Genomic DNA, 16,385 nt, shown 5'->3' on the forward strand with positions numbered 1-16,385 from the left:
TCTTCTACATTGTATCATTGCGCACCAACATCAAGAAAGTCTCCTAGGATTTTCTCAGTAGGACCCTTTGATGCTTAAGTGAGTAAGTGTTCGAGAAAAACGAGAGAAAAATATTTAGGCAGGAAAATTCTAGTTGTTTGGTTATGAATGATTTATGTTAGGAGAGTCTCGCATAGCAGAATCAATATAGCGTGTAGTAATAATTACTATATTCTAATTGGCCCAAAACTGAATATATTGACAGGACCCCACCTAATCTAGGAGTGCATGGGAACTGGACTTGGGTGATGCTGGCAACAATAACTCCATCTAACTGACCATTTACCCCCATTTTTAGATTCTGCATTAGTATGTAACAGTAATGGAATATGGTTTTAATGAAGAAGATAGATGTAGTGAAGATAACGTTTTATGCATATCGTCACTTTATTTTATTTATTTTTGCAGTTGATAGAAGACTAGAACTGAAATTAATCCTTTATTCATAATTCCATTAGATATTGGTAACAAATGACAAATTAGATCCTGAAATTGAAAAAAATGTTGTCCACAATTTGGGATGCTCCCATTATCATCGGCGTATACTGCAATCCTATTCTTCTACAAAATAGAAAGAAAGGTTTTTCTCTGCAGCCACCGTGGCCGCCACCACGAACAAGAATGTCATTTGCTCAGATGGAAATGCTGTATGGAACTCCCATCCCTGTCACGCCGGGCTCGGAGAACGGCTTCAATAGTTCATACGGCACGATCCCGGCTCCGCTCCGATTCTTAAACCTTTGGTCGGCATTCCTCGCGTCGATAATGCCCTCAAGCTCCTTCAGCCTCCCGCTGAACCTCTCGAACGCCGCCTTTATCACAGGCTCCTCTTTCCACGCCGGTTCCGGATTTTGTCCCAGGTACTCCTCATCCGGCGAGTGGTTCGACAACACGTCGAGGATTGCCATCACCTTCGTCGCCTGTATCTGCGACGGGAAGCATGTGAGGAGCGTGCCCTCAGGCTTGTCCCAGAACCTCTTGAGTTCTTCTTCCGTCGGGTCCTCGACGGGCATCTTGGTTCGGGCAATGGTGGGCCGGTTTGGGAAGTAGCCGGCGTAGGTGTACTGGCCGAAGTTGACGGCAGCGTGGTGGCCGGAGGCGACCCAGACCATGGTGGTGATAATGTGTATGAGGTCGGACGGGGTCTTGAGGTCGGGCCACCCAGGAGAGTCTTTCTTGTCGCCGTGGCCGACAGTCCGGATCTCGGTCCACCAGGATTGCAGCTCCTTGTCTGACGCAATGCGACTCGAGTTGGGGTAGTAGTGGTTGACGTAGTTGGTGACCCACTCCTTGATGGTGTCCCACAAGAGGAGGCCGTCGTTAGCGAAGGGGTAGTCCTCGATCGCTAGCTTGAGGCCGTGTGGTGCCGTCGGATCCTCCACTGCCAACCCCCTGGCAAGAATTGACACGATTAAGAAAGCGATGACTTGTTCGGTTTCTGTAAAAACCTAGCTTGTTCTAAACACTTCATGTGTCAACTATTTTTATATATTTCTCTTTCCCTAATCTTGAAAAGGAAAAAACTAATCAGTTGATGTGCAATACCTGCTAATCAAGTCATTGGGCAAGCCTTGTAAGTCGAATTGCCACTGCTTGTCATAGGCGACAGCGCTGAGCTCCATGGAATACTTGCCAGGAGAGAAGGTGCTCTCGATAATGCCGTCGCCGTTGATTAGATACCCGCGAGCCAGCGCATTGATCTCCATCGTGTACCGGAAGTGCGGGTGCAACAACTTGTAGATTGGGTGCATCTCGCTCAGTTGCCGATTTGCTGCTATTATGTAGGGTTCCGTGGCACAATGAGTCCGCAACCTGCGATGATCAAAACCGGAGAAACATCAATTACCCCATCCGCGTTTATGCAAATAGGTACTTCTCGAAATAATATCACGTTTTACATGCAAATCATTTCATTGCAAAAAAAAATTATTTCCATACTCAGATCTCACAATGCTTTGTTACTAGTATACTTCTATGTAATAGATCAATGATTTTTTTTGCTTGTCGATAAGTGATGATCAGCTTATTTTGTTACCAGTGACTGACGAGCTGGTGATGTCCAGAGTCGTGGGCGAGGACATGGGCCTTGGCAAGCCGCCAGAGCCACATGCTAGTTGAGTGGCAGAACGGGGTGAACACCTGCTTCCATTGTGGCTTCCCGTCGTCGGTCGGCGGCCGGGTGAGCTCAATGGCGAGCGGTTTCAACGTCTCATCTGGGGTCAAGAAGAAGAGTGTCCTTGACCCGTACAGGGTTGTCCCCTTGAGCTGTCTCACTTTGTTCACATACGGTAGGAACAGGTCGTGGTAGTCCAGCATGAACAGCTTCTTTTGCTTTATGGCCTGCACAAAATTGAATTGAACCGAACCGGAAAGGTCGGGTTCGGATCAAATTTCAGTAATTGGGGCAGTAGGATTTAGGTTTATGCTCAACCCTAGAGTGCGGATAGGTTGTTTTAGGTGATATTTCATACTAGGAGTATCCTCGTACCTCGTTGAATGTCATGAAACCTTTGATTTCCCTTTCGATGATCTCTACAGTGATGGCCGATTCGGGCGGACCGTAGATCCTAGGGTCGAGCTCGCTCCTCAAGGGCCATTCCTGAGTAAATATTTTAGCACCACTTTATTTACAGAAAGCATATACCCAACATGGTGGTGATGTCAAATAATTTTAGTCTTCAATGGAAATTAATCATCATCAAAATAGATTAATTATATGTGAGCAAATTATATAGTTGAAATGTGTACAGATACATATAATTATTACCGTGACCAACTGGATCGCGTAGGGGTTAATTCCCGCTAGGGTTTGACGAGCAAATTCTTCGTCGCTAAACCAAAAGAATCTGTCTCCTGCGGAGTGCAACAACACGGCTAATTAAATCGAAGATACCGTAGAAATTTATGGGAAACAGCTGTCCAAACATGCTTTAATAAGCACATAGAATCTAACTAAAGAGAGAGGGAGAGGGAAAGAGAGTTTGCTTACGGTTCATGGTTTCAGGTGTTTCGAAGCGCAAGACATCTTGGGAGGCATCGGTGACGGTCTTGACGAGCCGAGGGAAGGCGTCCTTGAGGAATCCTTGCTTCTGCAACGGGGGCAAGTTGACGCCTTCGTTGAAGAGCTCGTCGATGGCGGTGAAGTAGGGGAACCCCAGGTCGGAGTCGATTATTGCCGTCTCCAGCGACGGCACCAGCGCGTGCACCACTGAGTACACCGTCTTCGCGGAGAACGTCAAGTTCTTTATCATCGAGAACTGTTCATCTCGAGGCACGTATATGCTCCCGCTCCTCGATTCCGATTGTGGATCTGCTTGATATTACATGTGAATGTTTAATTTGTTTGTTAGGACGAATGGCTTGTGTTTTTGTGACTATGAATTTACAAGAGAAGAATAAAAAAGTTCCATTTTCCAATTGCTAAAAGGGTTGTGCCTGCATGAGGCTGATTTTACACGACTCACCGTTCTTGCTCCGAGGGCGCCCAGTCCGGCATCGTCTAGGGTAGGGAAGCTCTTTGCCACCGAGCACCGGTCTCTTCTTATCCGCGTCGCTATCCGGATTCCCGAGGTCATTGTACACATCGTAATCATATATCCTCTCGAACGACTCTCTCTCGCCTTGGCCGTTCCCTCGCAGGATCGTTAGCTCCTCCTCTCTCAGTCTCCTTAGCCCGCTCGGCGTTTCCGTCGGTAAATAGCACTGCTCCGCAATAAAGTGCAACGAAAACCATCAAGCTCCAAATTAAACATATCTAAGTAATGCTCAAAATTCGAATAGTGATAATCCCGCTATCTCTCTAATTAATTTCCTGATTAATTTGATTTTCAAGTAAACCTATCTAATAGTAATGCTCGAAATTCGAATAGTGATAATCCACTATCTCTCTAATTAATTTCCTGATTAATTTGATTTTCAAGTTTTGGTGTGAAAATCAAGTCCCATGAAATCAATGCGCAATCCATGTAAGGATAATGATAGACCATCTTTGAATTTATTTACCCCGGACGATGGGGCACCGGTTACACGTGCTTTAAAGGACAACGTGAGGGCGAGAGAGTCAAAAGATTTGTATAAAGATAGACGCTTTTCATTCACATGCATTGAACCTTAGTTTCATCGGTGGCTTTTGGGTCAATTCAAGACTATATAACACGTAAGAGTTGTACTATGTCTGTCTCCTCAAAAGGAAGTAACCATTAAAAAAATGTTGGGTACACTTCTGTTTGGAGATTATAGCTAATAAATCGCAATTAAACTTGCATTTTATGACACATAAGCTAATTGATTCACTTGATATCTGCACAAACGCTCTCGTTTTTTTTATAATCCTCTCCTCTTAAGTGCCCTCCAGTGCGTCAGCACAAATATATATTTATATAAAAACCCTAATTTTTGAGTGAACACATATACATACTATCTATATAAGTTATAACCCTAAACGGTCTTGATCTTTTGATATGTGTAGTAGCCTCATGAAAAATGAGAAAGAACCTAGATAAGAAGTACTTATGTCGCTATCGTTATGATCTAACCTTATTGGTGAAGAAGACCCTCTTTTGTGGGTCATCATACTTAGAGTGAACCCATGAGTTGCATGCGATGCTAAGAGGACCGTCCGTGAACCCGTCGAGGACGATGTCCTTGAGGTACATCTCCTTGTGGTGCTCATTCTCCACGAGAATCGCCCCGACCTCCCCGAACTCCTCTTTGACCTCGAACTTGCACTCGTACTTTGCCTCCTCCTCGTTTAGGGCCGTCTTGTGCGCGTACCCTTTGATTGTCCCCTTCTCTTGTCCCGTCTCTGTAAATGAAGTTCAGCACTGTATTTAAATCTTCAACATCGCGGACACAAGAGATCAATAATTTGAATATCATAACAGGAACGAAATTATAGTTGGCTCTCGCACACCATGAGAGGGCTAAGATTTGGTACTAGGAAGCTGAAATAAAGCCATAACAAGGGTAAGGATTAAAATCCATATGGTCTATATTATGCCTTGGAATCTTCTTTTGGGCTGAACCATGATAAATATGGGGGAAATTCATGCTGTTATTGTCAATTTTATTTTGTATTTTGAACATATATCCTGTGCGGTACTTGCAAATATTTTTTTTTCTGGCAAAGATCATGATGTCTAACTCCAAGATGTGTGTGCCTATTGAACAATGAGTTAATTCTTTTGATGTATGTAGTTCAAACATGCGCACAGGCTAAGTGGCTGATTTTTTTCATTATTTAAACACAGACAATTAACCAAACAAATACACACACACACACACACAGACACACACACACACACACACACACACACACACACACACACACTAGTATTGTGGCTTAATAACAAGACAAGAAAATTACACCTTCATTAACATGTTATATCTCACATATAGTACTAAATTGGATAACATGCATCAGATCTTTTAGTACAAACATACGTCCACGGAGAATTTATTTAGGGAATGTTTGTTAATTAAACAAGCAAGCATCCTTGTTTGTTGCAAGTCATAAACAACTTATGTACTTCCGTGACTTTTTTCTCCAAACCTAAAAATAGCTATTTTAGTCTTTAAAAAATTGGTAAAAATTCGTATATGATTCTGAATATTGCTTTTTCTGAACTTTGAAAAACTTCAAATGTTTCACTTCAAATAAAAGTCAAATTGTGAACATCGCAAAATTTTCAAAATGTGGAAGAATACGTCTATTTCTCCCTCTGCTTTCTGTTACAAATTGTGTTTAACAATTTCAAGCTCAAAATTGAATGCTCAATACTTACTGGGGTCGAGCTCTGCACTAACAAGCTCTAAGAGGAGCGTTTTCCCCATCAAATCAATAATCTTATCGAGCCCTCCTATTATCCCAAGTTCCGAGAAGAACCCACCAGTGCTGGGTTTCACGGTCACTACCACTTTGACCGACAGCGACTTCTCGATAGAGCTCGGGCTGGCAACCGCTGTGATCTTACTCGATACAACCCCCACTTGAGCGCTTCTAGGGCTCTTTTGGAGCGCATGTGAGGACTGTATCGGTAAAATTGCGATCTCGCCATTGCCTTGGCTAGATGGCTTGCTTAATGGGACCAAGGTTGGGAAGGCAGATGGGGATTGATGAAGCTGTGGCTTCAACATGATGATGGTGGTGATGATCGTTTCTGGTGTGTTCTTGAAAGTGAGAATGGTGTAGACAACAATTGCTTAAGACAATGGTTATCGAGACTTATGAATGATGATGGGGTTTTGGAGAGTTGGTCTAGTGGTTTTTATAGAGGGAGAGGAGGAAGAAAAGTATGGCATGTGCTTTATTATTCTTCTTTTTTTCTGGGCTTTGTTTTGCCTAAATGCATGTACACGGCACGTGAAATTGAAGCTCGGAATGGTAACAGGGGAGGAGATATGGCGGTGGACTAGACTTGTATTCGTTTGAATTTTGACTTTATGTCTTCGTACGGTATTCGGGCAAAGCTACTTCAAAGGCTTGGAAAAAATCAAAAAATATATGTGAACGAAAAGTTCGTGTTGGATCCATGCGGAACACTTCAGCTGTACTTGACCCGACCCACCAACTACTAGTCCACCACTTAAATCATCGGGGCATATTTCTTCTTATGTTTGGAAGAGTATTAATCGGCTCATTATCTCAGTTGAGGTCGTACCTCGTGTTCTGCTAGTTATAAATCTTTGATGTGAGAGCACTTATGTTCTTGATTCATTACTCATCTTCGACTATTGGTTATTTGACATAATATGCGTTCTTGCGCTTATTAAACGTTGTCATGCATTCATTGCTAGATTGGGGGGCCGAGCTAGTGAGGATCATCGCTCTCACGTTGCTTGGTGCAATTTTTAGGTATATGTTATAATTTACGACATTGTGTAAAACTTTGTCATCTTACTCTCACAAAGCTAGGGTTTTTTTGCACAAACCTTCTTTTTTATTTTTTTGTCTCGGCATGAATCTATACCATTTTTGTGCATCTTTTGGGTCGTGATATTGATATGGTTTCCATCCATAGATTCTTATATAAGGGTCAAATTACTTGACTGGCTCTACTTGTGGTTGAGAATAGGACTAGTGGTTGAGAATTTTAGAAGTGGATTGGCAATGAAATTTCAAATGAATTCTCTTTTGATTGAGAATGAAAGCAAAAGGGTTGAATTGAATAATAACTCGTGCATATATCCACTATTTGATGTTCATAGTCCGACGACACGTTCCAATGTAATGCATATCCACTACTTGCAACATCATGGTGGACGATCTCTGGAGAAAGATCAAGACCGTTCCAACTCTTGCAATTTAACCTCGACTTTCCAATATGTATGATCAAGTTTATTCAACTTTTGATTTTGTGGAATCATGTAAACTTCATCTTTAACATATTGGGTTAATATCACGAAAAAGCCCAAACTGGTACACCTGTGACAATTTTAACCCAAACTAATTTTTTTACTATAAAAAGTCTCAAACTAGTAAACCTGTGACAAATTTAATCTCCGTTAGTTTCCGTTAAATTTTACTATCAAATTGCTGGGTTGGATGACACGTGACGGTTGATGGGTATTCTAATTTGGGGTTTTACCCTCCATTTGACGCATGTATATCGGTTTAGAGTTTTTCGTGGTCTTAACCTAATTTAAAGGGAACTAACGAAGGGTAAATTTATAACAGGTATACCAATTTGGGGTTTTTTATTGTTAAAAAATTATTTTATGTTAAATTTGTCACAGGTGTACCAATTTGAGATTTTTGATGGTCAAAAAATTAGTATGAGATAAATTTGTCATAGGTGTACCAATTTAGGGTTTTTCATGATATTAGCATGATCACTGACATGACAACTTTTTAGTGATGAAAGTGTGTAAAAAAGATAAAAGATACTCGATAATACAATTTCATAAGTAACAAAGACCAAAAAAAGAAAAAAAGAAGAAGAAGTAGTAGAAGAAGAAATAGATTGTAGTTGGAGAAAATATTCAATAGTTTGCGAGCGCCACGTCAATTGCTAATGTGCCATAAACAACTAGAACATCTGAGGAAAGTGGGTGATGGAGGAAAAAGATAAAAATCTGATTTTTATTTTTTATTCAAACTTGCCAGATACGTGTCAATTTATTATTGGGTATGAATAAAAAACGTCCGCCACATCAGTGATTGACGCGGCGCTTTGCAATTACTGAACATTTTCTCCTTGTAGTTGGCAAAATGTTATTCCACGCAGCTTGAGTATCAAGTTTCAATTGTTCTTGTATGCATGTTGTGATGTTTCATCTGTTAGTTATCTTTTTTAGATTGGGATTTCACAATATTTATGCCCCACATTTCTTTCACTTATGTGGCTCCTAATTCGTCAATTATGGTTTATGTCCGTACTTTAATTGGAGAAGTTTTGTGACGCCATAAGTCCCACATCAAATGGGAGAAGTTTTCTTGAAGTGATTCGTAAGTGAAGATCCATCCGTAAATATGGAGAATATCCAGTATGGTGATCCACATGGATCGGAGCCATTAACGTTTTCAGTCCTGTATGCATGTAAGAGATGATATTAAATGGGGCTTTGATTATGACCAAAAAAAAATGGGGCTTTGATGGATAGTGCTAGGATTTTTTAGGTGTATGTTGTTAAGTTAGAGAACAGTATTATATGAATTAAAATTATATTCACACCACTTGAATAAAGGATTTTAATGGACATATCAAATACCATTCCTACTTTTAAAACTCACAATCAAAATCTTGGGTTTTTCGTTTAAATGATACTAGACGTTTCGTTCTTATGGGAATAATTTTAAGCAAAAATGGGTGCCTTGGATTTTCGAATTTCGGACGATGAATGTCGTGCTTCCAATGCAAACGTCAGCCATGAAAATAAAATCTAGTTTTTTCAGTTCAAAGAGAGAATGGAAAATAAAAATCAATCATCTTATATTTGAAACTATTCACTTCGTGATGATTCCAGCCGGACATGTGGAGGACCGACCACGTGAAAATCTCCAACAATATGCTTAATGACTTTTAGCTGCATGAAGCACATTGTTGGAGATGAACAATCCACCTGTCCATGGCATGATGGTTGCCATTTATTGGCGTCCTTATGTCTGTTGAAATATCTTATATTACTCAATTGTGGATTTATATGCTTTATATATATGTAATTTCTTTTCACATATTTCGACCAAAAAAAAAATTTATCTTCACATATTAGCTTAAAATTTTGTGTTGAACTTTCTAACATGGAATCAAAGTTAATTATGCCCTAGTTTATTTCACCCGTGTGTCTACTCCATTTGTCAAATTTCACATGTCATTCCTAATCCTGCTTGCACATGAGGAAGGACATTAAAATGTTCAACATCTCTTGATTATAGAGAGGGCTGTTTGAGGGAGGTTGATCAACTGTTAAGAGGTCAAGAAGAAGATCAATATCGATAGTCATAGAATTGTCTGTCGTCATTGGGATCTAGCCGATTGGTACACGGATTCTTGAGTATGCATAAGAATTTGCTCCTGTGTTTAAGAGTTCCGACTTATAAAGAAAATTATGATTGAGAAAACCGAATAAAAGGACAGGCAATTAGATGGGAATAAACCACATTAATTTCCAATTAGTGTATTAGGCAATGTCGTTTGCACCCGTCAAATGTGTACGGTTTTACAGTTTTTGCAGGAGTAAATGATCATGGTGTCAGAATTTGGACCGACGGCTTTATTGACAGACCAAAAAAGATGGACATGGTGAAAAATAGTTGGCCAAAATCTCAACGTGTGCCTCGGAATTGAGAGGCTCTATAAATGCACGAGTTGAATATGGGTATCACGAATTGCATATGGGCGGCTCTATCTACCAACCGCATGGAAAACTAACTTGAGAATTATCACATGCCATAAAAAGATTCGAATCTGGTTGATATTTAAATTTTGACAATCTGCTTGATTTTTTATTACATAGAAAAGTAAGAGTCGATCCTGACCTATAAATAAAAAATTACTAAATTACATTTGCATATTAAAAGTATTTTCTTAAAATTGCACCTTAACTAGACTGGCATTGAATGGGTTATGTATAAAGGTTTTGGACTCAATTGAATTTTTGAGGTTATGACCAATCATCTATGGACAAAAGAGGGAATTCTACTTTTGATTGGCATATATTAGATGGCACAAATTGAGCAATAATTCTCATAATATGTCCAATCAATTCTCTCCTAATGAAGAGTTATGAATGTCTTCCATAATAATATGGCACGTCACATGTTACATGCATTTTTAGAATTGTGGTGTTTTCATTTTAGGGTCATAGTTAGGGAGATGCATGTTAATTTTAGAATGCATATAAATTTAAGATAATCTATAGTTTTCATTAAACAAAAACCAAACAAAAAAAAAATGTCACCAGAATCATTTAGATTGCTTGAAGATTTAAAGTTAATTGGTCTCATCGCACGCATATCATGTAATTCACGTCATTTAGAAAATCATAAATTCTTAGGGTTGATCTATCGAGAATTAATTCATATAGATAGTCTTAGCTATTAATTGCATTGCATTACGTTATCCGCATTGCATATAGTTCATATAATATAAAATAAAATAAAAAAACTATACAAAAAGTTAGCATTGCCTCATTTAGTTGTCATTCACATAGCAATTTAATGGTAGTTCACATGTGGAGTCCTAGGTTTTAAATTTGCTGTTTTTTTTAATAAAAATAACATTTCATATAGTTGGCATTATAGGATTAGTCCATGGTTAGTTTAATTTATGTTAATTAACCTAAGATTGCATACATTTAAAATATGTCATCTTGCATATATAATAGAAAATGCATGCTCATTTAATTTATAGACTTTAGGGCCATTCGTCTTTTGTTAATTAATAAGAAGAAAAAAATTGAATTAGAATATGTCATATAGATTGCATTAGTTAGGCAAATCAATTTTCTTAAACTTCATATTGCATGACGTTTAGCGAGTCACTCGTCATTTAGGGTTAAACTTCATTGACATCTCATGTAGATATTTTCTTTAATTAATTTCATAACATATAATTTAAAACTCATCATGCATGTCATGTAGCTATATCATTCCCGCATGTCATTTAGTCATTTAATTAGTGCATGTAGGTTAATTATTGTCCCATAGAATTTAGGTTTCATTTGTGCATTTTCTTAAGTCCTGTATATTACTTAATCGTGAAAAAATATAAAAAAATTTAGAATAGATTGCATGTTAGTTAGTCATTAACTCATGCACAATCATGCATACAATTCATGCATTATGTCTACATATTTTCATAATTAATAGTTTGCGGAAACCTCATGGTGATGAATAATGGTGTACTTTACTTTGCTTAACGTATCCAGATTCTTAAATTCTTCTGCAATCTATTCACTACTTTGATTATTGGGTGTTACTTTCCTAATTGTGCACCTGCATGATCACCCTCACGTGTTAGTGGACTAAGATTAAAATTGACCAAAACTGCATGCAAAAACATTTTTGAAAAAAAGAGAACAGGTACCAAAAAACGTTAGATTAATCTAGCGTAACTAAGTCTCTGAACCCATTGAATCTCTAGTTTGCAGAAGTAAAATATTTGTGCTTGGCAGCACGGAGATAAAGTACGCCACTAACGTTAAGCGTTAAATGGTTTTGCAGAAGGAAGTTATAAGGGATAGAGTCTTTGCTAACTCTTGATGTGAGACCACTTAGGTTCTTGAGTCATTGCTTGTCTTTGACTATTGGTTATCATGACACTATTTGCGTTCTTGCGCTTATTGAACATGTCATGTATTTCTGATATAATAATAATAAAAAAACATGGCATGGATTCATTTATGGACTGAGGGGCCGGGTTAGTGAGGATCATGGCTCTTAGGTTGCTCGGTGCAATTTTTAAGCACATGTTATAACTTACGACATTTCATGTAAAGCTTTGTCATCTCACCCTCTCAAAGGTATATTGTTTTTGCCCAAACCCTATTTTTTTGTCTCGGCATGAATCTATACCATTTTTGTGTATCTTTTGGGTCGTGATATTGATAGGGTTTCCATCTATACTCTTATATAAGGGTCAAACTAATTGACTGGCGGTTGAGAATAAGACTAGCGGTTGAGAATTTTAGAAGTGGACTGGCAATGAAATTTCAGATAAAATCTCTTTTGATTGAGAATGAAAGCAAAAGGTTGAATTGAGTATGCACTCGTGCATATATCCACTATTTGATGTTCATAGTCCGACGACGCGTAATGCATATCCAATTTAATGCATATCCACCACTTGCAACGTCATGGTGGACTATTTCTGGAGAAAGCTCAAGACCGTTCCAACTCTTACAATTTAACCTCGACTTTCTAATATGGATGATCAAGTTTTTTCACCTTTTGATTTTGTGGAATCATGTCAACTTCATCTTTAATGTATTTAATCATGCAGGCATGATTACTGACATGACAACTTTTCGATAATGAAATTGTGTAAAAAATAGAAGACAACAAAAAAAAAGAACAAGAAAAAAATAGAAGAAGAAATAGTCGCCCAATATATATACATACATGAGTACACGCAAACATTCGCGCGCGGGGGGAGAGATTATTGTAGTTGGTAAAATGTCACATCCCTTGAATATCAAGTTTCAATTGTTTTTGTATTCATGTTGTGATATATCATCTTTTAGTTTATCTTTCTTAGATTATGATTTCACAATGTTCAAGCTTTTCGTTCTTCATTTTTAAGTCTATTCTTCAATATAGTTTCGGTCCATACTTTAATTGGGGGAGTTTTGTGACATCATAAGACCCACATCAAACAGGAGAAATTTTTCTGAGTAATTCATAAGTAAAGATCCATTTGTAAATGGAGAATATCTAATATGGTGATTCACGTGGATTGGAGCCATTAACGTTTTTAGTCTTGTACGCATGTAAGAGATTTATATGTTCTTTACATATATGCGATCTCTCTCCACTTATAAATTTAAACTTTTGGGTTGAACTTTCTAACATAGTATCAAAGCTAGTTCTGCCCTAGTTTATTTCACGTGTGTGTTTGTTGAACTTAAATTAGTGTATTAGGCATGGTCGTTTGCACCATATATGAATAGGGGTTTTACAAATTTTTGCAGAATAAGAGTAATGCATGGGATGCTCATGACGTCAGAATTTTGGACCGACTGCTTCATTGGCAGATCAAAATATGGCAAGTGGTGAGTACGAGAAGTTAGGTGAAAAAAAGTTGGCCAAAATCTCAACGCGTGCTTGGGAATTAGGAGGCGGGCTCTATACAATCTCACCCACTACCGCGTTGGTTTTTGGGTTTTTCTCTACCAACCAATCACATGTAAAACTAACTTAAGGATTATCACATGCCATAAAAAGATTCGAACCCTAATTCCACTATGCACACACCTCGAAACCTCGTGGATGCTACATGAACCTCCAAATAGCCGAATCTCTCCATATCTCCCTCTTTCTTGTCTTTTTTGTTTTTCCCGCTCACTTGTTAATTCTTCTACGTCGACCCAAAACTACCATCATGGTCGTCCTTTCGCCACGGCCGTAGCCATGACGGCATAATGACATGCCCATCGCTTCCTCATTCTTGACTAAGAACTCGAGTTCATTGAGTTTCTACATATCTCCCTCTTTCTTGTCTTTTTGTTTCTCCCGCTCATTTGTTAATTCTTCTATGTCAACCCAAAACTACCGTCACGATTGTCCTATCGCCAGGACTGTAGCCATGACGGCATAATGACCTACCAATCGCTTCATCGTTCTTGACTAAGAACACGAGTTCAATGAGTTTCTACGTATCCTGTTCTTTCTTGTCTTTTTGTTTCTCCCGCTCATTTGTTAATTCTTCTATGTCAACCCAAAACTACCGTCACGATTGTCCTATCGCCAGGACTGTAGCCATGACGACATAATGACCTACCAATCGCTTCATCGTTCTTGACTAAGAACACGAGTTCAATGAGTTTCTACGTATCCTCCTCTTTCTTGTCTTTTTGTTTCTCCCGCTCATTTGTTAATTCTTCTACATCGACCCGATACCACCATCGTGGTTATCCTGTCGCCACAACCACAGCCATGACAATATAATAACCTGTCCATCGCTTCCTTATTCTTGACTAAGAACTCAACTCCAATGAGTTTCTTACGCTATCCCTTTTATTGATTTGTCGATAAATATAATAGTTAGATAAGATTTCAAGTTATAGAAGAGATCTTGTTGCCTTCGAGTAAGGATCCTAGTGAGTATTATTAGATAGAGACTTTGGTGAGTGATGAGAATCATCGGTTACTCTTCGAATAACTGGTTCTTGAAAAACTTCAAGATCTCTCTATCAAGAGTCATATATCCGCTATTACACAAGAAATAAAGTCAAATTGTTCGTTATGTTTGTTTCATGATTTTCCTCATTAATTCAATTTGGCAAAGAGAAATGTTTAAGTGATGGCCCTTAATCTATTGTTAGATTGACAAAATGTTCTAGACAACAAAAAATAAATAAAAACTATTATAAATTATTGGAAGGTCTACTCCTTCAAGAATTTATGGCTTATAACATGTTGTTACCCTCATGATGGCTCAAAGACTGTTATGCTGGCAAAGCCATTTGGCAAACTATACCTAGCCCTTATTAGAGGGATTTGGAGACCATACCCGGGCACTATTATCTCGTCTCGATGGAAGACACGTGTCCATAATATATTATCACTGTTGGATTTTGTTTTTCCTATGTCTGGTAATTTTCGGGAAGCTCTTCACCACCAACTTTGCAACCCTCGTGCCAATTCATTGCCACGCTGCCATGCCCCGCCTCGCCCCGCCACCATCACTTATCGAATCACACTTGACCGACCCAACCCTACCACTGTTTGAGCCCTGCGACACTGCTGGCTACCCTAGCACAGCCCTTCCAAGTTCGACGATGCCACCAGCAAACCCACTTCTTGTCTCTTCCACAGCCACCCTAGATTTGCAACTCTCATGTACGGGGTCGATTGCGACTGTCGACCTCCAAAAATCAAGCTATTGCTGCCGATGGCTCAACTAAGAGCAATTTGGCCAGTATGGGGTGTTGTATGCGAGAACAGTAATCTTGCCCCTTATTAGACAAGTAAGTTCAATTAAGAGCAATTTTTTTGCATACTGACGGTGAAAGCTATCATCTCCATTAAAAGCGGTATGGAAAATGATAGACATATTGAGTAATCCTGTTAAAATTTACTTATATTAAGCCATGTAGCAACTTCCATATTTTGAATATTCAATTGGAAAATCACCACATCATTTAATAAGAAATTCAGTGAAATTTTTTTCTCCGTTTGTTTTATGAAAATAATGAAAATTTTGAAAACATTATCTTAGAAATGATCGCTTGTATAACTTTAAATAATTTGTCAATTAGATATGTTTTCATTCTCAACAACAATTTATATCTAAACATTTTTGTGAATGATGAAAATATTGTTCATTCATTTATTTTTGTGAACGATACAAGCGATTATATTTAGGAAATTATTTTTTAAATTATTTATTCTTCGCAAAATAAATAAAGTCTTTAATTCAGATAGCATTATTCGATAAGATGTGACGCGTGCAAGAGGTTATTTGATTTCGCTAAGAAAAAGGCAAAGCATCGGTAGAATAATATTTAAAATTATTTATTCTTCGTAAAACAAATGAAGTCTCCAATACACATAGCATTGGTCGATGAGACATGACTTGTATAAGAAGTTATTCGATTTCGCTAAAAAAAAAAAAAAGGCAAAGCATTGGTGGATCAGATGTGATGCATGCCAGAAGGTATTCGGTTTCCTTAAGTAAAAGCCAGTTACCACATTAATTAATAGTTACTGTTCAGTGATCACGTAGAACCTTTTGCGTGCAACGTTTCTGAGTCAAAGCCACGGCTTTCTTAAATTTTGATTGGAGTGATTGCGTTCTCAGCTACAAGTCTCGAAAGAGCCGAACAAAAATTAGTTTCAATGCGACCTGGGAGTCGTCCGACCATAGATGTGGGTTAAAATGAAAAGATAAAACCGAATTATGCCTTCATCTATGGTCGGATTTACCCGAATTTCAAGCCCCGAAAACAAAAGCACCCATAAAGATGAAGAAGAAAAATTAAAAAATACGGCTAAGCCTTCGTTTGTTTCTCGAAAATTGAATTATTTGAAAAAAAATTTATAGAGATTAATCGTTCATCTTCCTTATAAAAATGAATGAACGAAAAATATTTTTATCATGTACGAAAACATTTGAATAAAATTATTATCAATAATAAAAATATTTTCCATCAATTAATTATTTTAAGTAATATAAAAAATTAAACTT

At 38.2% G+C, this 16,385-nt stretch overlaps 1 protein-coding gene across 1 annotated transcript; it reads right to left on the minus strand.

Annotated features, from left to right (window-relative positions):
* Nucleotides 1-459: 459 nt before the first annotated feature.
* On the minus strand, nt 460-6,284 carry LOC115676342 (linoleate 13S-lipoxygenase 2-1, chloroplastic-like). Its single transcript, XM_030599237.2, has 9 exons — nt 5,823-6,284; nt 4,575-4,843; nt 3,504-3,741; nt 3,029-3,349; nt 2,807-2,892; nt 2,528-2,638; nt 2,075-2,379; nt 1,585-1,851; nt 460-1,431 (listed from the first exon to the last, which is right to left on the minus strand). Exons 1-9 carry the CDS (start codon nt 6,172-6,174, stop codon nt 672-674), a joined length of 2,709 nt encoding a protein of 902 aa, XP_030455097.1. The 5' UTR covers nt 6,175-6,284; the 3' UTR covers nt 460-671.
* Between the last annotated feature and the right edge of the window lie 10,101 nt (nt 6,285-16,385).

This window comes from Syzygium oleosum, unplaced genomic scaffold (genome assembly GCF_021117445.2).
Source record: "Syzygium oleosum isolate NSW1041296 unplaced genomic scaffold, Sole_v2.1 Sole_v2.07, whole genome shotgun sequence".
Lineage (NCBI taxonomy): Eukaryota > Viridiplantae > Streptophyta > Magnoliopsida > Myrtales > Myrtaceae > Syzygium > Syzygium oleosum.